Raw genomic sequence first — 23,941 nt, 5'->3', positions numbered from 1 at the left:
CTTTCATTTTCACATAAATCTGCTTTGTCTACTTTAAACACTTTCCTGAATTTTAATTCTTTTATAAAAAAAAGACCCCAAAACCTAGAGACTATCAACTTACTTTCACTCTACCCATCCACAATACCCCAATTATTCAAAAGCTTTCAGTGAGTTTTATTTTACTATTTTCTTTCTTGCTTATTGTAAAGGTGATACACAGAGGGGTTACAGTTACATAAGTCAGGCAATAAGTACATTTCTTTTTGGACAATGTCACCTCCTCCCTCTCATTTTGCTATTTTCATTCACAGGTACACTGCATTTTGCTGGGACACTTTCCTTTCCTCCTCTATCTTTGCACACGACAGGACAGATATATATTTTTCTCATTGGCTGCCTGCAGCTATCTGCCTGCATTGATGGCTTTTTATAGCCCACAAAATATTTTTTACAATTTACAAAAATGGATAATATATATATGGATTATATATATATATATATATATATATATATGTATATATCCAAACAGCCCTTGGCAGAAAAAAAGGCCACCTATATGTTTATCTCTTCTTGGCCAGGCACTGGTAGGTCACACCTATAATTTTTGCTACTTGGGAGGTGAAAAATGAAAGGATCACAGTTCAATTCCAGTTTGGGAAGAAAAGTTTTCAAGACCCATCCTCAACCCATAGCTGGATGTATTGGTGTCATCTTGTCATCCTAGCTACGGGAAGCTAAGAATGGCTGGTGCCACACTAGCCTGGGCAGAAAATTCCAAGAGATCTTGAATCTACAGAGTGAACCCAAACATGGAGGTATGCACCTGCGATCCAAAAAACTATGGCAGAAAACCTAAAAGTGGTCCCAGCTGATCCTACAGATCCTGAGAATATGTGTGACCTTGAGGACCCATCTGGATTTTCTTTTAAATTAATTTTTAATTGATAAAACTTTATGTACATATTGTTTGCAACACAAGGTTCTGAAATATGCACACAATGTAGAATGGCTCTGTTGAACATCCATCATAGTTTTGCTGTGTATTTTACACAGTGAAATACTGTTGAATTTACTGCCCAACACAGTTGAACTGATGCTGAAAAGAGCTTCCAGGAGAACATGCCAGAGGCTACCAAAAATAAGCCCAGACCAGAGGGCAACCAACTAATTGCATTATTCTACAGGACTTACTTACAGAAACTATTACGGAGCTGCAAAACAGAAAAGTGACAGAAATTCCTAAGTCTTGCGTAAAATGCCAAGTGAAAGATCACATTGGCCGATGGTCTAGTAAGTCTCTGGGTTAGGAATGATGACCTATGAGATTCTATTCTGAGCAGGAAAATGCAAACAGCAATCAAGATCAAGGTACTACCAGGGCAACAGACTGATCAGCAGCCCTGTTTTCCTCCCTATAGGTCTGTGGAAGACTGGAAGCTGACTGCCTTCCTTCTCTTAGCAAATTCAATAGGAAAGAAAGCAGCTTGTATTGGCTTCATTGTATATTTGAGGTCTCACTTTCCAGGCCTTGCCATTCATCATACAGAACATTAATTTCCTCTCCCACTCTTTGAACATGTAGAGCCACTTCCACATTTACCACATAGCATTTAACTCTTCACAATTTCCTGTTACTCTTTGATTACTTGGTGAATACAAATCTGGACTCCTCATAAACACCGTAAAGGCAGGTAAAATGATTTAATATTTTAATAGGCTTTCCCCCATCATTCCTACACTCCCCTGGGCACATAGTGGGTGTCTGATAAGTACAGATTGGTAAACTCTCATGAGGAGGTCCTGCAGATAGTGATATGCATAGAAGTAATGCCAGTTCTACCTGCTTATCACATCTTAACTTCCTAGGAATTGCACTGATGGAGAATTCAAAGCTGAGTATGTCTGGAGGTCACATGAGTGCAGAGAAAACTTGAACCCTGTGCACAGGAAAACCATTTACCATGTATAGACTATAAGTAGTTATGAGGGATGGACTTAGGCTTTCTTCCCTTCACAAATAAGCAGGGGCTTAAAATGAATGGGTAAAAGACATGTCTAATCCAGTTTCTCCCCTATAGTGTCTTGGACTTGTGTTCCCATGGTGTGTGTTTTTATTTATTCATATTTTCAAACCAATCCACAGAAATTAATGTGATTCCAGAAGTCTATCCACTGTGGTATCCAACATAGTAAACAGGCAGGTGGTAGTATTTCCCTTAGGGACGTGTGTGTGTGTGTGTGTGTGTGTGTGTGTGTGTGTGTGTGTGTGTGTGTGTGTGTGTGTGTGTGTATGTGTGTGTGTGTGTGTGTGTGTGTGTGTATGTGTGTGTGTGTGTGTGTGTGTGTGTGTGTCACACAGGAGGTTGAAGATAAGGAGGAGGGTCACAATCCTGCTAGTCCTGGCTCATTGTGGAGGGACAACTACCCTCCTTGATATAAACAGCCGGATGTCTGAGAGAGCCCTTGGCAGTCCAAATATACTGGAACACAACACAACTCTGCATGGTCGCTGTCTGGCTGGTAGCTTCCTGCCAGGGAAGGCTGCCAAGGGATCTGTGACAGCTGTACAGTGAAGGAGTCTCCCAGGTCTCTGGTGCACTGCCATTTTTGACCTGCCTGTCTGCTACTCGTGGGAAGTAGCAGGGATATTCAGATGTAGAGGGACCCCCGTTTCCATCAGCTTTCAATTTTCATCTCTATGCCTCCCTATCTTGTCCTTTAAGATGGGACTCACTTAGAAGAAGCCCCTATGTATGAACTGTATGAAGCGAGATTTCACTCTGCTCCCACCCACTTCTGGTTTTCAAAGTAATCACATGGCCCCGATCACTTACTAAAACATCTTGTTCTAGTAATTGATTTATCTCAGAGACAACCAGGAGGAGAAACCACCTGCCTGTATCATTTTGGACAAAACATCAGAGATAGCATTTTAATTTGTCAAAAGAGAAATTTCAAAGTCATAACACTTATAACTTGGAATGTTTATATCTTACAAGAATTTAATAAGAGATTACCACTTTATGTCATCCCCAAGTAGCTATTTTTATTTAAAGTTGCTGATATGTGACTCAATTTTTCATTAGGTAATGCATTTTATGCTACCTCAGATTATTCTCTGAAGGCAAAGACATAAAGTTAAAAGTAAAATTTTACACATTACCTTTCAGCATCATTCGTCCAGTGGATCCTCCAAAAGTACTAAGAAGGCAACTTCTTGCTCCTAAAGAGGTGGTTGCTTCTAGGAGTGAACCGGTGATGTACTGAGATAGGGAAGTCCTTTGGGAGGTGGCACGGAACTCACATGTGGTGTCTCGGACACACTGCTTTACACATGGCCAAACATGAATCGTTCCATGGACTGTCTTGGAGGCTGACAATTTTGTGAAGAAATGAAGAAGAGATCCAACTATATCTTCTGTTTCTTCTCTTCTTCTCACTGCATTGTAGATCTGTGAATAGCACAAAGCACAGGAAGTATTAATCTAGTTTCTTAGGAAAGCAAATTAACTTGTTGACCAAATGCCAAGATGACTTATGAAGAAAGAAGGTTCAGTCGCTCTAAGCACAAACACTCTTGAGTCCTGGACTCATGCATTAACCTGAACATTCTACAGACACCATTTATTTGGGAAAGCTATGTGTAGTTATGAAATAGGCCATTCAAACAACTCTGCTATCAAACAGAGCACTTAAAGTTGTACCAACCAAAAATACATTCAGCTCAAATTTCTCCTCCTCCACAGGACAGTAAAGCTCTTCTGCAGAGAGACGAGGGCAAATCTTTCCCTCTTGTACTTTAGTTCTCTCCAGAATGAATTTCCCAAAATGCTTTTGCCTAGCGTACCTAGAGAATCTTTGTTCCATGCTCAAAATGAAGTACTCATGGGGAAGGAGAATGTCTCTTTCTGTCTTGGGCATAATCTTTCAATCTATCAGCTAAGATCAGTCTTTGAATCTTTTCTTCTTTTCTTCCTCCGTTGCTGCTCACGTCTAAAATATTGACAGCTCCTTTCCCACTTCTCCTGACCTGTCTCTGTCACTTTCCTGAGTTCCTCTTTCCTTAGGACCAAGAATGATCTCAAGAAGATTGGACTATTAGGGCAGGTTCACAACTATGTCTCCAGTCAATTTTACTTGCTAAATATGCTTAATATACACTCTGCTCTGTGAAAGTCATTGTGTCAAAATACACAAAGCAGGAAGGTGGAGGGTGAATAACTTTATAATACATTGAAAGCAGCATAAACAACCACAGTGAAAGCTGTTGAATCAATAGAGGGGAAGAAACAAGGAAAAAGAAATAGGCTCTGTTGGGGGATGAGTACTAGAAAGAAGGAGTTAGGCTGATAGTCCTTACTTACACTATACCCAGAACTGCAATACTATCCAAATTTTGCAAGCCATAACTAGATTTCTACTCTGCTTTCCTCTGCTGCTGACATATTCTTGCTGTGAGGAGGCAGAGTGTGAATTCTAAGCTTTAGTTTAATGCCATTAAATTTCTTGTGGCCAGTGCACTGATGATATGCTGAGATACAACCTAGGCTTTGGTGCCTGGTAAGTAGGGCTGTAGACCTGCCTCTGCCTTGATCAGCTAGAAAACTGATCACAAACGTGAGCAAGTAACTTGAATGTTCTGAGACAAGTTTCCTCCCCTATAACATGGGGCTAATAACACTTCCTTCTGAAGGATGTTTGTGGGATAATCTAAGACAACACATGCCTGAGTAATGACACCCATTATTATAGTACAAGTCTACAGAAGAGCACATCTTTTCTTTACCTTCAGGTTGTATAAACACAGGAAGAAAAAAATGGAAATTCAGAGTTGCGGAGGTATGACCAAGCTTTTTATGTTTCTAGACAATATCATCCTCACTTCGTAAGTCCTTCAGAAGTTAATGGTCTAGAGGTTTAAGAACAATGATCTCCCCTGAGGCTTGATGGCTAAGGAAAGCTTTATAGAGAAAGCAAGGGATGATGTGAGCCTGGGAAGGCAGCCATGCCTATAACAGGTGCAAATCAGGATGGAAGCTTAAGCAAAGGGACAAGGAAATGCACAATACATCTTACAGATAGCAAGTTGTACAGAGTGTTTACAGAAGACACTGAGTAGAGAGAATGAATGGGCAAGAAGAAAAGGCAGAAGGCATGATGAAGGACAGCTTAGACCATTAAAGCCAAGAGCTTCAATCCATCAGAGGTGAGCAACCCCTATTGCATTTTGTTGGTTTGTTTTTAGTAGATGAATGATGGTTAAAAAAAAAAAAGGTTTACTTTGCAAAGACTAATATGGAGACAGTTACTGATGAGTTGCATATGTCCTTTGCTTGCCAAGCAGTCCCACAGGCCCGCTGTGCCCTTGTTCATTGCTTTATGCTTTCCACCATCCACATCTTACCTTCATAGATTACCAATAAATTCTTCAGCCCTTATCCAGCTGCTCCAACATGTTTTCCCTCAAAATAGTAGATCTACCAGGGAATTGCAGGACCTAAGGACTCCTTGATCACAGAAGCTTGAAAACACAGTAACTCTCCCTGCTTTGGAGATTAATAATGCATAATGGAATACTAAGGATTATTAGAAGGGTTAAAGAAATGTATTTGATTTTAATTGAGTGAGGAATCTTCATGTTCTTTGATCAAAGATTTATCTTTCAAAGCACACTTTTCCTACCGACAAAGTATTGTTCTGAATAACTTACAATAATCTTCTCTTATTCTCATTTCCTTGACCTCTGTGGAAGCTGTGAAATACACAACCCCATCCTCTTGAAGTCCTCCTTCTCATCCTCTCACTTGTGCTGTGCTTCCCCTTTCATTCCCAGCTTTGGGGATAGTAATAATGCACTAGAAGAGGACCAGTGAGTGCTTAACATGAGGAAGACAAAAACTGATGGCCTGAGCCAGCCTCTGGCTGGCTTTGTTATTTGCCTAATTAATGGAAATTTAGTGATGGTAACCCAAGTAAAGCCTTGAAAACTATTTTGTGCATTGGACCTTGCTGTCTCTTACTGCTCTGGGGACTTTGCAACAACTACAGTTTGAAGAATACTAAGTGGACCAGGGTTCTTGGCTGCCAGCAGCTAAATACACAATAGGATCATCCTAGCTCCTAGATCCTACAATGCACTACCATAGTGCATGAGAGGGCCAGGCAGAGATCAGTTGTTCCAGACTGGAGGACTACCCAACTAATTCACAGACTAATGGACTAAATAATGTTATGGAAAGGCACTATAATGACTAATATGCTGTTGCCAGTGATGTACTGGACACAATGATAAACGTTCTAATTCCCTAACATTGACCCCACATACTAACTCTGTGAGCATGATTTCATTTTGCAGACGGAAAAAGAATGGAGAAATATAGAGAGGGCAACCTTACACAGTAAGATTGCACAGTAAGATTACACAGTACGATTAAAAACTGTATTTCTTCAACTGTGAATTAACTTTATCCATTGCATGTACCTGGTCACATCCATGGCTCAATAGTGGGATTCAAGTTCTCATCATTATTTGGCAAGGAATTAAAGTGATGTTTTGACACTGCTGTTATTTTTTTTATTCAAGATAGTTCCTTTCATGGTAACCCTAAATGACTTTTGAAAATAGTCATGTTATGACTAATGAATGACCAAATATGTTTCCTTTATATGGAGATTTATGATTTTAAATTACAAAGCAACCCCACCCCCACAAAAACATTGTTCCACTTGATTAATGTGGTAATAGAAGGTGCTGAAAAGAAGACAGACCACTGCCAATATTTTTTAGATAAAATCAACATGTCACAACGTAGCAACCAAGCTTGATAGACAGCTATATGTTCATTCATTCACTTAATACACTATGCCAAGCCCAGTTGCTGGGAATCCAACAGTGAGCAAGAAGAACTTCATTTTATTGGGAAGATGGACAAGTAAATTAATTAAAAGTAAGAAATTGTCGACTGGGCTATGGTAGACCATTTACTTAATATATGTGAGGTCCTGGGCTCAAGCCCCAGAACTGCAAAAAATGGTTATTACCAGTTTATTTTACATAATATATAATAGTAATTATTATATATAGCCAAGATATATTTTGGATGTAGATCCTACATGTCTTACTTAAGTTATTAAAACTGAAAAAAGAAGAGTCAGGGATTCTCCAATTGATCATTGTTATATTTTTAGAGATGTAAGACTTATACAGTATGATCAATGCTGCAATCAGAGCTCCTCTGGAGCTCTGGGGACTGTGAATGGATCCTCTGCATGGAATTCTATTCCTCTTATTACAGCAGGTATGTGGGATGACATGGCTCTGGAGTGGTCTGAGAAAATGGCCTTAATATTATGAAGCTGATTGAGGAAAGGTGAGTAACTGTTATACAACACTTGTAGAAGCACAGCAACATGTACAGTTCCTTGTGACCCAAAATAGGGGGCTTCCTTGCAAAAACCAGCATGGGATATGGAGTTCAAACTAAACAAAAGAAAGCAAAGATACCAAGGCTAAAAAGATGGATGCGAAGCTAGAGACTTTAATACTCTGAAAGGCATGACACCGTCAGACACATTTTCACAGTACCCATGTAGCAAGAAATTTCTCCCCTCTATACCACTAGAAGAGGCTTTGTCTTCACTTGACACCTAGGTACTGTCAGGAGGAGTCAATTTTATACTAGGCTTTAAAAGTTCTTTCTGAGATCAGAGTTATAGGAAATTATGATGTTGTAGATCTGGTGGCTTATCTTCTAAGATCTTCCAATAAAAAAAGGCTTGTTACTTAGGGAGTCCACTGATTCCATGATATAATCACTGTAACATTTATAGAGTGCTGACAGTGAACTGGGAATTGAACACTGAGATATGATTTCATGTAAGCCTCAGAACAGCTCAAGGAAAAGGACCTTCTATAATCAAAACTAAGATACTTTTGTATACATGGCTAGCACTTAGCATCAGGCTTCTCCAACTCTATACCCTACTTCTAAGTATCAAGCTGAACTACTAGGAAATCTCCAACAGCTCTTGCCCAATGTTCTTGAATTTAACAGGAAGGGCCAGCCAGCATGGTTTTTTTTCAGGTTACTATTCTCTGATCTTCACTTCCTTGCCTTCTTAAGTAGGGTAGGAAGGCATTACTAAACCTTAATTTTGATCATTATTTTGACTACCATTCTATATAGTACTGTTAGGTTCTCTTGTTCCCCTTTCTCTTGTCAGTTTTATTCAAAATCAGCTATCATTTCTCAGTAGTGATTATACATCTGTAACCTTTATCCTTCTCACAATGAGGATTTTTAAGTGCTCTGTGCCAGCAAGACAATCACATTTATTTTAACTGTGCAAACCCTAAGTTAACAGATAGACTCAAAGAAGGGTCCTCCCTCCTGGCATGAGGTATAGGCACTTTGTGCTATGGTTTCAAATCCCATTAAACTGGTCTCATAGACCCCTCTTTTAACTTCTAGAATATAGAAACAGTGCTTTAGAAGATTGAAGATGCCAGAATTTTGCTTTCTGATGGGTTTCTATGTGGGTAATCAAAAGGCAATGATCTAAGAACCACCAAATTTCCCAGGCATCAACAAAAGTAATGAGGCTGCTAGAGGGGTGGCAGCTGAGGCAGTTTGGAGACCCGGTGGCAGGGATGGGGAGCCGGATTTTGGCAGCAGGCGGCATTTCCTCTGCTGTTCATTCCACATTCCATTCCAGTGCCTGTGTGGAGAATTCCATTCTACTGAGAGTATTCAGACCATGCACAAGACACTGACCAAACACAACTCCAAAGAGCCAAAAATAAAAGCTTTGCTAGGACCAGGCCAGTTAACTAGAGCTGTGCCACCAGCTCCTGGAGGAAATAAGTTGAACCTTTATTACTTCAGGAACCCTTTAAGGAGAAGTGTGTGAGGGCGTCCTAGGACAATTGATAATCTGGGAGCTTCACGGCTACAGATGCCCTCCCACACAACTTCATTCAAGCTACAGTGTACCTTTTCGTCAAAGTTTTGCCTCCTACATGTATCTTTTCCTGAACTCTATCAAGAACTAATCACGTATTTTTTCCAGGGCTCCAGCTATACCCTATGCCAAATTGCATGGTAACACGTCCTGTGCAATGCATAAATCTCTTCTTATCCCATTACAGGAAGTGAGTGTCCACCAGAGCAGGGGCCATGTGGGAACACTTTGTTCCCAGCACAGAGGATACTGCGGGCAGTAGAGAAAGGGACAATAGAAAAATAATTGGAGCCTTACAGTCATGAGCCTCAGAGTAGGGGCCCCGAGCAGTAATAGCAGTATCACCTGAGCTGGTTAGAAATTCATTTGGGGAGCCCAATCCTAGACCAACTGAATCAAAAATTCTGGGACTAGAACCCAGAAATCTGTGTTGAGCCAGCTCTCCCTGTGATTCTGACTCCTGCAAACATTTCAGAACTACTCCAAAGGACTTGAAGGAGAACCTCCCACTTGTGATTATAGCTCTCAGGTGATCCATCCCATCAGCACCCAGGTTATCTCCCTTCTAGAATGGGAACCAAAGATGTCAGAACTGAGGGCATATTCATCCTTTCATTCTTCTAAGAACCTAGTTCAGAATTTAGTATAGAGCAAAACTAGCAAACACTCATTGAAGATAGGAGCATTTACACACACACATACACACACACACACACACAATCCTTGTGGCTGTGAATTTAACATGTTTTCTATAAAGGAGGCTTCTATCTTAATATCTGCAAAGGCACTCCTCTGAGATACTAATTCTTTCTGTTAATGTATATCAACTGTATAAAGTGAGGAGGTTCCTGTGATATTTCCATTCATGCACACAATGTACTCTGACCAAATTCAACACACCACTATTCTCTCTTGTCCCTGTATCCCCTCCAGTTTAATGGGAATTACTATACAGATGAATCATGTCATGTCTTAATGAAAAAACCTGGCTGCCAAGGAAGCCTCTTGAAATGAAAAAATCAAATCAGGACAAATGGATAATGTTGTTAGGCCTGTAATGTCAGGCCATCAGTTAGGCCCACGGAAGGAACTGAATGGCTTCAACCGCCAGGCTCCCTTGCATCTCTAAGGAGCAATGGGCCAGCTAATGAATCACATGGGGACAAAGCCCCTGCAAAGACAAAAGCAAACTTTGGGAAACCCCGTGTATCTGCCATCCCTAGCTCAGAAGCGCTGTGGCAGTGTGCTTGCTAAGCTGTATACATGGGAGGGAAAGGAAGTTTCTGCCATCCTCTGCTCTGGGCTGCTGCATGTCTATAACAGGTGGAAGGGACAAAGTCAACCTACAGTAGCAAGCTGTTTGTTCCCTGTGCCCGACCCCCTCACTGCCTCAATTCCTGCTCACCTTGTCCCACTTTCTTCCTACCAGCCATGCCTCTGTTTCATAGTCCTGAAAACCCCTTCTGCTCAGGCCATTGCTTCTGGATTAATGCTGTTTTCTCCCCAGCTTTTTTTTTTAGGTGTACTATCTATTTTCCCCTTTTCTTTTAAGTTAAAATATAAACACACATATGTGTAGGGTAAAATTAAGCTTTCGACATATGTAAATAATGTATAATGACCAAGCCAGGGACATCAGCTTCCTATCTCTTTATTTAAGTGCTTAGAGACTTTGGGTTCCTCTCTTCATCTATATATATATATATATATGTAAAACCTACTATAAATTCTTGATGTATAGTAAGTTATTGCTAATTAAAGTCACACTACTGTGCTTTAGTACTGCAGAACTTATTTCTCCTATTCAAATGTATTTTAGCAGTGTTATCCAAGCTCCTTCTGTAACTTCTACACTTACTCTTCCTAGCCTCTATAACTACTAGTTCATTCTCTTTTCTCCACATATGAAAGAGAATGTGTTATTTATCTTTCTATGCCTAGCTTATCTAACATGATATTATCTTCCAGTTCCATCCATCTTAATGCAAATGACAGGATTTTATTCTCATTTATGGCTAAATAATGCTTATATATATACATACATTTATATATCCTCACACTATATTTTCTTTGTCCATTCATCCATCAGTATGAAGGAGTTGAGGGAGAGTACAGAATAGGTGTATAGTTCCAGCTGATAGGACAATCTTAGGGCTTTGAAGGCAGAGAAGGGCAGCCTCTGACAGCCCTGAGCAGGGGTGCCCACCCAGATGAATCTTATGAGAAGCATAGACTTGCACCCACAGCAAACTGAATGAAGTCTGGCTGTACTTGAATTCCTGAAAGAGAAGAAACCTATGCCTGAGAAAGTCTTGGTTGTTTGGGCCTCTGCTCATTCATTCATTCATTCAACAAATATTCGTTGAATGACTACTATTTAGCAAAAAGCATTCCAGGAGCTGGAGACAAAGTATTGAATAAAATAGCCATTATTGGGCTGGGAAGGTGGCTCAGTGGTAGAGCGCTTGCCTTGCAAGCATGAGGCCCTGGGTTTGATTCCTCAGTACCACATAAGCAGAAAAAGCTGGAAGTGGTGCTGTAGCTCAAGTGGTAGAGTGCTAGCCTTGAGCTGAAGAGCTGAGGGACAGCGCCCAGGCCCAGAGTGCAGGCCCCATGACTGACCAAAAAAAAAAAAAAAAAAAAAAAAGCTTTAATTTATCCTGAAGAAAGTTACCAATAACGAATAATTCTAGTACAGAATGTGATTCTTTAATGTACGAGCACACCATGCTTCACACAGGACAATCTTAGAAAGTCACGGAAGGGGTCAAGCACACAATCCTAATCCCATAACACTTTAATACTTGATCTTAATCAAGAGACAAGCAGGAACATTGAAAAAGTTTTTTTTAACTTCCTTAAATATATTCTTCAGATTTCGGTTTAATAACACAAATATACGTATTTATTCAGTACAAATATATATATAAATGCATACTAATAAAATTGGGATAATTAATATTCCATCTCCTTATCACTGTGTTTGGAGCCTCTGCATTCCTGTCTTATTTATAAATATACCTGTTAGGTAATTGTAAACTCTAATTACCTTCCTGTACTATAGAAATGATAGGTCTCATTATAGCTATCTAACTGAATTTTGGTACTGTCATCCAATCTCCTTTCTCCCTTCCCACTTCACAACATCTGGTAATCACTTATTTTCATATTGGCTTTCACATCTACATATGAAAGATGTGGTATTTGTCTGTCTGATTTGTTTCACTTAAGATAATATTTTCCAGTTCCATTAATTTTGCTGAAGATGACAGGATGTCAATTAAATTCCATTACACCATATTCTCTTTACCCATTCATCCACTGAAAAGACTTCAAGTTTGAGGCTATCTTGGACTACACAGTATGGTCCTGTCTCAATAAAAAAGATAATGAAGATATACCTAAAACACATTATAAAGACAATAAAAACTGGCTAGGCAAATCTGAGAATGGATGAGAAAGATAAGAAACATCCTAAGCAGAGGGAATATATGTGCAAAAGAACTCCATCTGGTTGAAGCTGATAATGAATGAGGAGTCTAGACAGAGCTAGGTAGGTCATTCCTATGATCCCATCTACTTGGAAGGTAGAGATCAGGGAGATCACAGCTTGAGACTAACCCAGGAAAAAAGTTAGTAACACTCATCTCAATAAATACATGGGTATGGTGGCATGTGCCTGTGAACCTAGGAGGCCTTGGGTAGGATCATGACTTAAGACCAGCCACACACCAAAATGTAATACCTACTTGAAAAATAAATAAACCAAATGGGAGAGCACTAGCCTAGGAAGTGTAAGATCCTGAGTTCAAATTTCAGTGTCCCAAACATACAAACAAACAAGTAATTAGACTGGGAAGATAAAATGGAGCTCTTCCTTAGAAATGGATGGAATTATGCCTAGAACACTTTGTGCTCCCCAGATACTTTCTGAGCAAACTACCATCTCAGTGCAGCTGTAAATTGTACAGGTGAGGATCTCCTCACCTTCTACAGGTATTGTGTTAAGTACAGAAGGTGTGAATTAAACAAGATTGTTTCTGCTGTCAAGGTACCAATGGGATGAAGATGATTACTTCTAGAATTTCTTATAATTTGAAAGTTTCTATATTATTTAAAAAAACAAGGAAAAGAGACAAAGTTACCTAAAGCCTATCAATGTAACAACTTCAAGAGAGATCCCACAGGGTAGGGTGAGTCTGAGAACTTTACAGATCTGAAAAGTGATGGATCTCCAAGGAAACGTTTCTACCACTGGGAGAAAGATAAGGTAATAGGATTCTATAATATTGGGAAACTACAAGAAAGAAACAGATCATGGCATTAGAACTGCACTCAAGTTTATGAGGATGAGTCAGAAACTGCTTGTCCCCACAGGTTACACTTCTGACCTGTTACAGACGCTCTCAGCTATGTGTGTGCATTAGTGCAGTGCATGTGTTCAGGGATGGGATCATACTGAGAGACTGAAGGTCAAAGACAACATTTGTGACCTTCTGAGGGGTCAGGAATATGAAAAAGCTTTTACTTTCTCTCTTAGCTATTAGATAAGAAAGACGGTGACCCTGAACCTCATGAAAATCACACAAAAAACTCTATACAAACCTAAAGTTGATCAAAACATAAAAGTTTAAGGTAATATATATATATATATATATATATATATATATATATATATATATATTTAAAGCAGAGTGTAGGGCATGCCTGCAATCCCAGCACTCAGGGAGATGATGCAAGAGGACCATGAGTTTGAGATCAGCTTGGGCTGCATAGCAAGATCTATCTCAAAAAAAAAAAATCCACAAAACACAACCATAGCAACACTAAAAGAAAAAGGAAGAAAAAAGGAAGGGGTGGGGACAAATAGCACCAACAATAAGCCAATCCTACAGAGTCAAGTATTGTAATGTTCTCTCATATTTGTAGAAGATGGAGTAAAAGGGAGACCAGGTCATGAAAGTGAAAAGGAGATGGAAAAAGAAATGAAATGGAGGGGATTAGAAAAAGCAATTAGATGTGTAAACATGATTACAGCACATTATATAAAGGTATGGAAACATCCCAATAAAACCCTTACTTTATACAATATATGCTAATTTCAAAAACTGTTGTGTAAAAATTTAAAAAGTAAAAAATTTAAAAATAATAAACATAAGCAATTCCCCCCCCAAAAAAACTTTTTTTAAAGGTAAGGTAAATATTTTTTTTAAAAAAACCTAAATTACATTCTAAAAAAGCAGCAATTTAGCTCTTACGTTTTATCATTTTTAAAGCTTGTTCTGTTGTCTCTATGGAGCTTAAGGTTTTTCTTGGCTATCAAAACAAAGAGGTCTTTTGTTGAAAGAATCAGGCGGCAGTGTTTGGTGAAAAGATTATATATAGAATAATGGTATGAAGCTCTATTGTGTAAAAAGAAAAAAAGAGTAGCCTTAAGAGCTTTCCCTGTCTCCAGATTCTCAAGATTTCTTGCAACAAATTAAAATGCTATTGTCTTCCTCTTTGACAGAAACAAATCCAATTGTGTGCAGTCATTAATTTTCTAAAACCTTATAAAGAACACTATGCAGGAGTGATCATACATAATTAAAGACAGCAGTGACAGGTGTACACATGTACTTTAGCAACTGCCAACCCAAGGGGTTGAACCATTTATGGGTGTTTCGAAGACTTTCTCTCCTTGTTATTACCCTCACCAATCCAGTATTTATGGAACAGTGTATTGCATACAGTTGAATCTCATGAAATGTTCCTTGAACTGATCTCAGATGACTCAAGACATCTGCACCCCAGGCAGGAAGCACACGGAGAAGATAGTACATACAGGGTTTGCCTTGAGTCCCTGGGCTGAGTGAGCTAAATGCAGGGCTAGGAACACCAAGCCTCCTTCCCAGTAAGTAAAAACCAAAGAAGACACTGTAAAAGTGCTGATCTGGAGGAAGGGGCCCTTGAATAGGGCTACACTTCTGCTTACATCCAAGTCATTTCTGCAGCTGGTTTGGATATCCATGGATGCCTTTTCAGAAGCAAGTAAAATTCAGCGAAAGGTTCTGTCACATAGAAGTCAGACACTTTTTGCTCACTGGGCATCTCCTCCCCACTATTGGTTCTCTCAAAATCTTCTGCCTTTATGATAAGAATCCTAATCTTGCTTAGCCATTCACTTCATGTGAAGAGAGGAAGGATGCTCTTCCTGAAGAGAGGAAGGGAGCTCTAGTAGTTACACTCGTGATGCAGGGATGAGCATATCTTGACTCTTGCTTATTTGATGATGATGATTTGCTACAAAACAGGAGAGAGAGATCAAGGGAACAGAGTAGAACAGCTGGGAAAATGGGCTCTGAGAAGTTAGGGTTTGGAGATAAAACTTAGAGCTTACCCTTTTTTTCCCTTCAAACTAACTTTTCATTTTCTTCATCTTGCAGCTATGGAGAGGCAAATGATCTCTTTTAGAAGTTGGATCCTGGGGGGAAGGAGAAGGATTGGGATTGGGGGGGAGGGGGGGAGGCTGGGTAGGGATGTGAAGGGTAAACAAAGGAGGAGGCTGCAATGCTTGGTAAGAAATGTACGCATTATCCTGCCCATGTAATTGTAACTCCTCTGTACAGTATGTTCACAAATAAAATAAAATTAAATAAAAAAAAGAAGTTGGATCCTGTTTTGTGCTAGGAAGGAGGGCCTGGCTCTCCCTGGCTGAGTGAACTCAGTTTCCATCAATTCATGCAACATGTCTCATCACAAGCTCTTCTACTCTCACGATCCTAAAAACTCCAGAGTTGACTCAGTCACCTTTTTCTGTCAATACCAAAGATCCTTCTGCACTTCCAACATCAGTCAGAGGATACATATATGGTTAGACAATCATGGTTATTACTTTCTGATAGAGACATAAAGAAAAAAAACCAACAGCTGTATGTAGTATTAGCACATAAGAGAACAAATAGGATTTCGATTCTGAGCAGATAAAGAACTAAGATGTGTGGAGGCAGGGGGTGGGTAGGATGAGGGATCTGTAAGGAAAGAATTGTAGAGAAAAACTTCTAAAGCTGGAGGGTAAATGGAGGTAGGGTGGGGAGGATGCTAGAGGACAGTGTGTCTGAGGTAAGTGTGATGGCAAGATGTCCGCTCTTCAACCCAGTGAAGAGAGAAGCACAATTATCACCCTTCATCACTGCCCTGTGAAGTGCCCACTGATCAATCAATTACTCACATCTGATTCATCCAGTGTCTTTCCGAAGACCAGCATGGCAGAAAAACAAGGGCAAGTAAGAGGGAACGTGAACTAAACAGAGGATAATAAGTGCGAAAAGAAAGAGTCAAGCAACTGAAGCTCTAGGAGTTCAGCACTGGGAACAGACTATGCTGGGAATAAGAACTATTGGGTGTCTAGGGTTGTGAAGAGGCAAACAAGTAAGACAGTGTGTAATAAGCTTATTGCATCACAAAGTCTAGGGACAAAGAAATAAGGAAAGAACAGCTATACAGCAAACTCGCCATTGTTTGGGAGTAACATGAAGATTAAAATGGTAACCAAAGCTACTACATTTAAATCTTGAGGCTCAAGAGGCTTTTTGTTTTCATTTTTTCTTAGTGTACTGTATGCAGTTCTTTCTTTGTTCTTTCATTCCCTCCCCCACTTTGACTTACCCCCTGTTTTTGATTTCGGTACCCTTTATACTGTATATAAGTTTATCTGATTTGGGGAAGGGAAGGAGGATCACAGAAATGTGAGACAAAGGACAAAGTCTGAACCAATGCAACAGTGATACTCACAAGACACTATGTTGAAAATGAACTTTACAACTTGGAGGGGAGAAGGTGGGGGGAAGGAAATCAGAAGAAAACAAGGGAGGGGGGGTAACAGTATCCAAAAAGAAATGTACTCACTACCTTACTTATGTAACTAACCCCTCTGGCACATCACTTTGATGATTAAAACAAACAAATAAATAAATACCTTTAATGGAAAAAAAACAAGAAGTATGTCAGGAAGTCAGAGCAGAAGAATTATGGGAAAATCTTCAACTGAGGTGTGATGGGCTGAGCTGAGGGTAATGCAGTCATAAGGATAAAGAGCTGCTGATTCTCATGTACAAGATTTGGATTAGAAATGAGCCTATCAGCCTTAGATCCTGATGGACACTGTTGCCTTTCCTTCTCTATCTCTGCACATCATGATGTGTTCCCCCTACCCTCAGAAAGGAAGGAAAAAGCCAGGGTATCTAATTTTCTCCTACTTTGGGGAGAAGAAGAGGTCAAAGAGAAGGATTTTCATTCTACTATACATACACAAAGCTAACTTTTCATTTCAGGAGGCTTGATGCTAACTTTCTTGATCTTTCCAAGGTTGGGATATTCTGTTCCGTTGGGACTTCACTATAACTGCAAGGAGTTTAGGGTGGGAAAGCAGGTCCTGAGTAGGCTTTCCACTTCTCCCAGGTCAGGGGGTCAGATGGGATGGCAGGCCCTATAGTATTCCCACCCACAAACCAGATGAGGAGAAATGCCCATCCAGACAGGCATATATTTGTGCATTCTGCAAATCTCACATAGTCTTTGCACTTTGCTTGGATCCAGTTATGGACCAACAATAAATTTGGAGTACTTCACACAGTCAGAAAAGCTCAACAGCCTCTCCTAGCCCATCCTTCTAGAAGCACCCTCCATAGAGCCCTAGTCATTTCTGTTATTTAACTACTCATCCCCTCAGCACACTTGAGCTTTGCCTTCCGCCTTCCCCCTCACCCACGCTGTCATCTTCACCCTCCTATCATTGATTCCCATTCTTTAAGGTGGTCTTAATTTCACCACTTATGTTCACAGTTCCATTCGGTATACCTTGGTTTCAACGTGGTAAAACTGGGGTAACAATGTGATGACTACTTGAATCAGTCGATGAAATCGATTGGCCTGGACCCAATGAGATTCATAAAGATCTTGTCTTTTTCTCAGCCATGTATGCTTCAGACATCTCATCACTCTGTTCTGGTAAAACCTTCTTAATACTCAGAGCTATTTGAACTACAGGTAACAACTAACTGCCTCCAAGCAGGATTTGTTTTATTTTGTTCTTAGTTACTGCATCTATTTTAAGTTCTGTCATTTTTTGAAAGGAATGGGTATACTGTACAGTTTTTTCTCAGCTGCTCCTAATTCATGTATTCAGTGTTGGGACCTCCCTACAAAGGGAAACAAAACGGCAGAGCTGGGATATAGCTCAATGGCAAAGAACTAGCAAGTGCAATGCCCTGGATTCAATCCCCAGAGCCAAAAAAAAAAAAAAGTAAAAAAGACAAAAAAATACAGTTAAAAAGACAAAACACTTATCTAATTTGGGGAGGGGGAAGGAGATAAAATGCTTAAATAGGGATACAGGCTGACCCATTGTAACAATGAGATATACAAGACAGTATGTTGAAAACTAACTTTACAACTTGTGGGTGGGTGGGGGGGAGGGAGAAGTTGGGAGGGAGGAGTTGGGAAGGAAGGGCTGGTAGGGGAAAAACAAAGGAGGAGGTAACAATGCTCCGTAAGAAATGTACTCATTACCTTACTTATGTAACTGTAACCCCTCTGTACACTATTTTTACAATAATAAAAGTATTTAAAATAAAAAAATGAAAAAGACAAAACAGCAGCTATTCTAGGATATAATTCACATTCCATACAACTCATCTTCTGAAAGTGTACAGATCAGTGGAGTTAAATATACCTGAAGACTTGTACAGTAATCAGCACAATCAATTTCAAATCATTTCAGTCACCCAGTAGAGGTTATTTCCCATTTTTTTCCAGCCTCCTAGATCTAAGCAGTCACTAATCTACTTTCTATCTCTCTAGGTTACTTCTCTGGGCTTTTCATAGAGTCTTCTGTCTTCAAGGGGCCAAACTCTTCTCTATAGACTTGTCATAATTTCTTCAAAAACACTTGAGCCATAGAATCATGCTAAAAGTAAAGTCTCAATGTTACATTGAATGAAAACCAAAAAAGGAAATCAATCAGGTTAAACTTATTTTTAACATTCCATCCTTTATGTTGTTTTTTGTTTTTGTTTTTGTTTTTGTTTTTGTTTTTTGTCCAAAGCAAGATAGGGAAATAAGTCAGGAGATGAAGTGATGTGTTTCTGTTTTTCCAAGGCAGAGAGAAGCAGTGTTGAAACCCCTAAAGTGAAATTCTAGTACAGCAGTTCTCAGACCTGATTGTGTCTTAGAGTCATCTGCAGAACAAAAACCACTAAGGCTTAACCCTAGCCTGTTGCATACACCATCCCTCAAAAACCACTTATCAGTCTGGGGTAGGACCCACAGAACAGTATCTTTTAAACATTCCCCCAAGTGATTCTGTGAGCAGCAGGGTTAAGAACTCTTGTTCCAGTGGAAACAAGAATCCTGAGCAATCATGATTTGTTGAATTCCAGCCATGCCCAGCATGATACATAGCCAAAGTTTTCGACTCTGTCTTTGGGGAAATGAATCTCTGAATTTTAAGGAAAGCAATAAAACAGAATATTCATTTCACAAAAATTTTCTTTATAGCCAACATTGCTGTCAGACTGAGCCATGTGAAATTGCTGATACTTGACTGCCTGGGACCAATAAAAATGGAAATTTTATGTTACTTCACTTAATTTTATTTCATAAAATGAGATATAGATACATAACATAAAAAATATTCAGTCTGAATCACTATCTTGCTAACCCCCTCTTCATTTTCTTTATGCTTCATTTTTTTTAAAAGCATTTAAAACATTACCAAATATATATCTCCAGCAGAGGGTGGAAAAGAAATTAACCCATGAGGAAGACATAAACATGAAAATTCACAAACTAACAAAGAAGAAACCCACTCTTGTAGAGACAACCTCTACTTTTTGTACATGTTATCTCTAGAAAACACATCATAAAATATATTGTCATAAAGCAAGATATATTTTCCCATAGGAAAAATTTTATGATTCAGGATTGTATTCCTGACTAAGCCTCATATAAATCAGAGATATGATCAACAACAGGTCAGGAAAGCAAAACTACCACAGCCATAAACCTCTATAAACATTTACAATCATAAACATATTATTCAAGAAGTATAAAAGGCCAAAATAATATATTATCCATTTATCATTATACTGTCATTTTGAAAGGCAACTGGGCAATATTCGTCAAAATTCAGTAAGTGCACATTCTTGGATCTTCTTTTAGATAATCTTTTCCTATAGAAAAATCGCAGGTCTCTTTGCTTCCTCCCCAAACCAATAAATAAATATGAATATCTCAGTGTCAACACCCACACCCACACAGTCTTGCTGGGGCTCTCCAGCCTTCCTTCCACCCCCTGATTCAAGGTCCTGCTCCTTCTACCAGCAAGCTGAGAGCTTGCCCCAGGCTCTAAGGACAACCTTACTCCCGGTCAGAAGGAATTTAAGGAGCTTTAGCTCTCTGGTGCAGGCTCCACAATGTCTAGTCAACTGCAGTTCTGCTTTCATTCTCCTCTCAGGCTGGGAATTTGATTTCTACCTCCTTCCTGTGACCCAAACTTCTGGTGCCTCAGTCCTGACGAACTTCATCGCTTGCCAGACCATTTCCTCACACTGCACTTGCCCACAGGTGGCTGCTCCCCTCCCAGGGAATCGGCCCTGCAGTGGGAAGGGTAAGAATTACCTCTTGCCACACTTTTCTGCTACCAAATACTTCTGTGTCAGTTAGCATTTAGTTTAATGCATGAGTGAGTGAATCACCAGATTTCATCATCTCCATTATGGTATAAAACTCAACAGCTATTGCTACCCTGAGCTGGGTTTCCCAGGGGAGCAGGCATTTAGGGAAGTATCAGTACATCATTCTAGAACAGTACTTCTCAACCAGTAGTTTTGTGCCCCTCTGCCTCAGGACACATTCGGTCATGTGTGTGGACATTTCTGGTTGTCATCACGAGCACAAGTTACTGTTCTAATGATCCTGCTAAACATCCTGCAGTGCCCAAGGCCAATCTCACCACTAGTTGAGGTACAGAAATCCTGTTCTTGAAAAATCTCAAGAACTTTTGTTAGTGTTACAAGCAAAAACAGAAAGGAAAGTGGCCCTCAGACAAGGATGACACTTCTGCCTTCAGTAAAAACAAACAACAGAAACAAACCTTTCCCTCTCTAACCATCAAAACACATCCTCGTGATAGAAAAATAAAAAAATAAAGACAACTGAAAGATCAGAGATGATGTCCTGATTACTGGATGTTTTCATGTAGCTGTGATCACATTATATATAATGTGGACTCTGTTCATCTAACATCAGGTATTAGTCAAGCTTTCCTGCATATTACTAGAAGCTCTATAGACTTCATATGAATTGCTCTGTGAGATACTTTCCAATTATCAAGTCTCAGCACAATGAACAAGTGCTGTTTTAGTGTAAATTTAAATCATTCCCAGGTTTTTACTGTTCCCAGGTTCCCAAAAGCTGTAATGACAGACACACACACACACACACACATATATACACACACACGTTTATATATGCATAAAACTATTTTGCATGTGTGATTAATTTCTTGATGACCCTTAGATGAAGTATACTCCTGGTAGCATTATGAAAGGAAAACAGGATTTGCCAATGCATTCTACCTAACATCAAAGTACATGCGAAACACTGCCTTGAACCCCAGGCTCTGCTTTACTCTAAAAACATACATGGAATCTACAACCTCACATGTATCCATTTGAGAATCAAAAGGGACAGGAAAGAAAAGAAAAAAATCCATCCCAGAACTTTCTGAATTAAGCACTGTGGGGGATCGTGAGAACAAGAATAAAAGGTCTTGTGATTTTTGGCACACAGAGACAAAGTGAGTATGTCCTTAAGATGGCAAGCTTTGTTGGTTACAGGCAACATGATTTTATTTAAAATATCTTTCTGGAGTCTTTAACTCTCATTTTCACATTGGAAACAGGAAATGTTTCTCTCTCTTCTCCATTCTCCCTGCTTCACCTTTTTAAGCTAAATTAAATCTTTGCTAAAACTCAAAAAAATTAAAAATAAAATGTATTTCTGTTATGTATAAGACAATTTTCTATTCATTCAGCACTTTCGCTATTTTCTAAATTTTATTTTTGGTAATATTTTCTCTATCTTAGGTATTTGTTTTGGCTTTCTGAAATGCAATAAATTTGACAAACATTTTAGAAGTTATTTGTTGGTATAAATCCAGAACTCTTTGAAACAAGAATAGGTCAAACTAATTTTTTTTCATTAACACCCAGATTGTTTTCTCATGTTGAAGCGGCTGATTTCAGCACGGCCACAAAGGAGAGGTTAATCTCTACTTCCAGCTCCCAGATTCATAGGGACACCGGCAAGAAGCAAAACAAAATGATTCATCTTTGATGTGTAAAGTCAAAAGATGGCAGGGAAGGGAAGAAACTGCTTATCTGGCAAGTCCTCAGGTTAGGGCAAATCACTGACAGTGAAGAAGACTATATCAAGTGTAAAACAATGTGTGAAATGCTCTTAAAAAAATGAAACACTTCTCTAAATGCACTTAACACACAGAGTGCTGTTCCTGTGTACAACTGTATTACATACTGTGCTGTGTGATGTCAACCCAGAGGTGGTCAGCAACAGAAGAACTAGCAGCACTAACCAGTTGAGCTGTGGGACTAGCAATGATGAGGGAGATGGCTGAGTGGAAAGTTAGTGGTTCAGATATGGACACCACAGCAGGCAGGAGTCAAAAATCCACTTCAAGCCAACAGGAGCCGGGAGCAGGCTATCAGCAATGATGGGAGGAGGCAGAAAAGTGATCTAACATCAGCAGTCCCTATGACCATTGATGCACTATTTATCCAGACAGTCTGAAATATCTTCCTTGAGTAATCTCAAAGCCACCTAGCAGTTGGGTAGGCATCTTATTGAAATGCAGACGAGACAGAGATCAGAAAGAACTCAGAATATGACAGAATCTTTCAGCATTCAGAGTGCTACTCTGGGCCAAGGCAAGAGGAAGCAGACTAAAGAAGTAGCTCCGTTGGAGGCGGGGGTGGAGGGGTGGGGAGGGACAGCACAGAACACAGTGGGTACATCACTGCTGCAGGTGAGCTCAACTCTTGTCTGGGGTGATATAGGGTAGTACAGGTTGTGGCTATATCGACACTTCTGCACTTACCCTTCTAACCTGCCCCCTCCTAGGCCCAGGGATGGGCTGCAAGGCTGATGGATGCTGGCCTGGGCCATGGAAGCAAGAGAAGCAATGATGAAACTCTGGGCCACAAGTAAAACTTAGTGCAGCAGGGTAGACCCACAGTCCATCCAGCCCAGAGCATCTATCCAACCATGAGGTTGATCTCATGCAATGGTTTGAAGACTTGTTGTTGTTGTTTGGAGTAATATAACATTTTTCCTAAGGGAACTTCTTGATAGCTCAGAATTTACCAGGAATCAGATTCTGCTTTAAAGAGAAATGAATGAGGACTCAGACTATCCCTTCTTCTACTCTTTCCCACAAATACCTCTGAGGGACTTTAGGTTTTATAGCATGAATGGTGAAGACTCCTAGCTCCTAACCTCCCTCAACAATCTGGTGGCAACCCATTGCCACATAGTTTTCTAATGCCTTTTTAACAGATCTATTTAAATTTGGCCATTTGTGCTACAGTGCCCACCATTTGGAAGCAATGTCTTTCTCTTGTCTTAAACTTGCTCTGTTCTAACTTCAAGGAGTATTTTTGAGGTGGTTACACTGGAACTATTTATGACTTTGGAAACTTTGTTCATATCTTCCTCCTCCTTTCCAGACAGAACATTCCTAATCTGTTTAGTCTGTTCTCATTGGGATGAAATGCAATAATATATGTAAAGCACCAAGCAAGAGGGGGAAATGGCATGAAGGAGAAATTCAGAAACACTGTGCACTTATGCTTCCATTTCCTTCTTCTTCACAACATAAACAGCCCTTTCAACCTGGGCTCAGTGGCACACACCTGCAAATCCCAGGACTCAGGAGGATGAG

The 23,941-nt window shown here is 39.7% G+C and overlaps 1 protein-coding gene across 1 annotated transcript in view; it reads right to left on the bottom strand.

The window, feature by feature from the left end:
- LOC138836079 (1-phosphatidylinositol 4,5-bisphosphate phosphodiesterase epsilon-1) overlaps positions 1 to 3,434 on the bottom strand; it is a gene marked incomplete at its 5' end in the record, with an annotated part of 145,969 nt that extends 142,535 nt beyond the window's left edge. Inside the window, one exon of the mRNA XM_070034563.1 lies at positions 3,146 to 3,434. Within this exon, the coding sequence (XP_069890664.1) occupies positions 3,146 to 3,434 (289 nt within the window). The remainder of the gene's footprint in view (positions 1 to 3,145) is intronic.
- Between the last annotated feature and the right edge of the window lie 20,507 nt (positions 3,435 to 23,941).

This window comes from Dipodomys merriami, unplaced genomic scaffold (genome assembly GCF_024711535.1).
Source record: "Dipodomys merriami isolate MVZ:Mamm:240054 unplaced genomic scaffold, mDipMer1.0.p SCAF_249, whole genome shotgun sequence".
NCBI lineage: Eukaryota > Metazoa > Chordata > Mammalia > Rodentia > Heteromyidae > Dipodomys > Dipodomys merriami.
The sequence above is the reverse complement of the archived record's forward strand: the minus strand, read 5'-3'. Positions and strand labels throughout refer to the sequence as shown.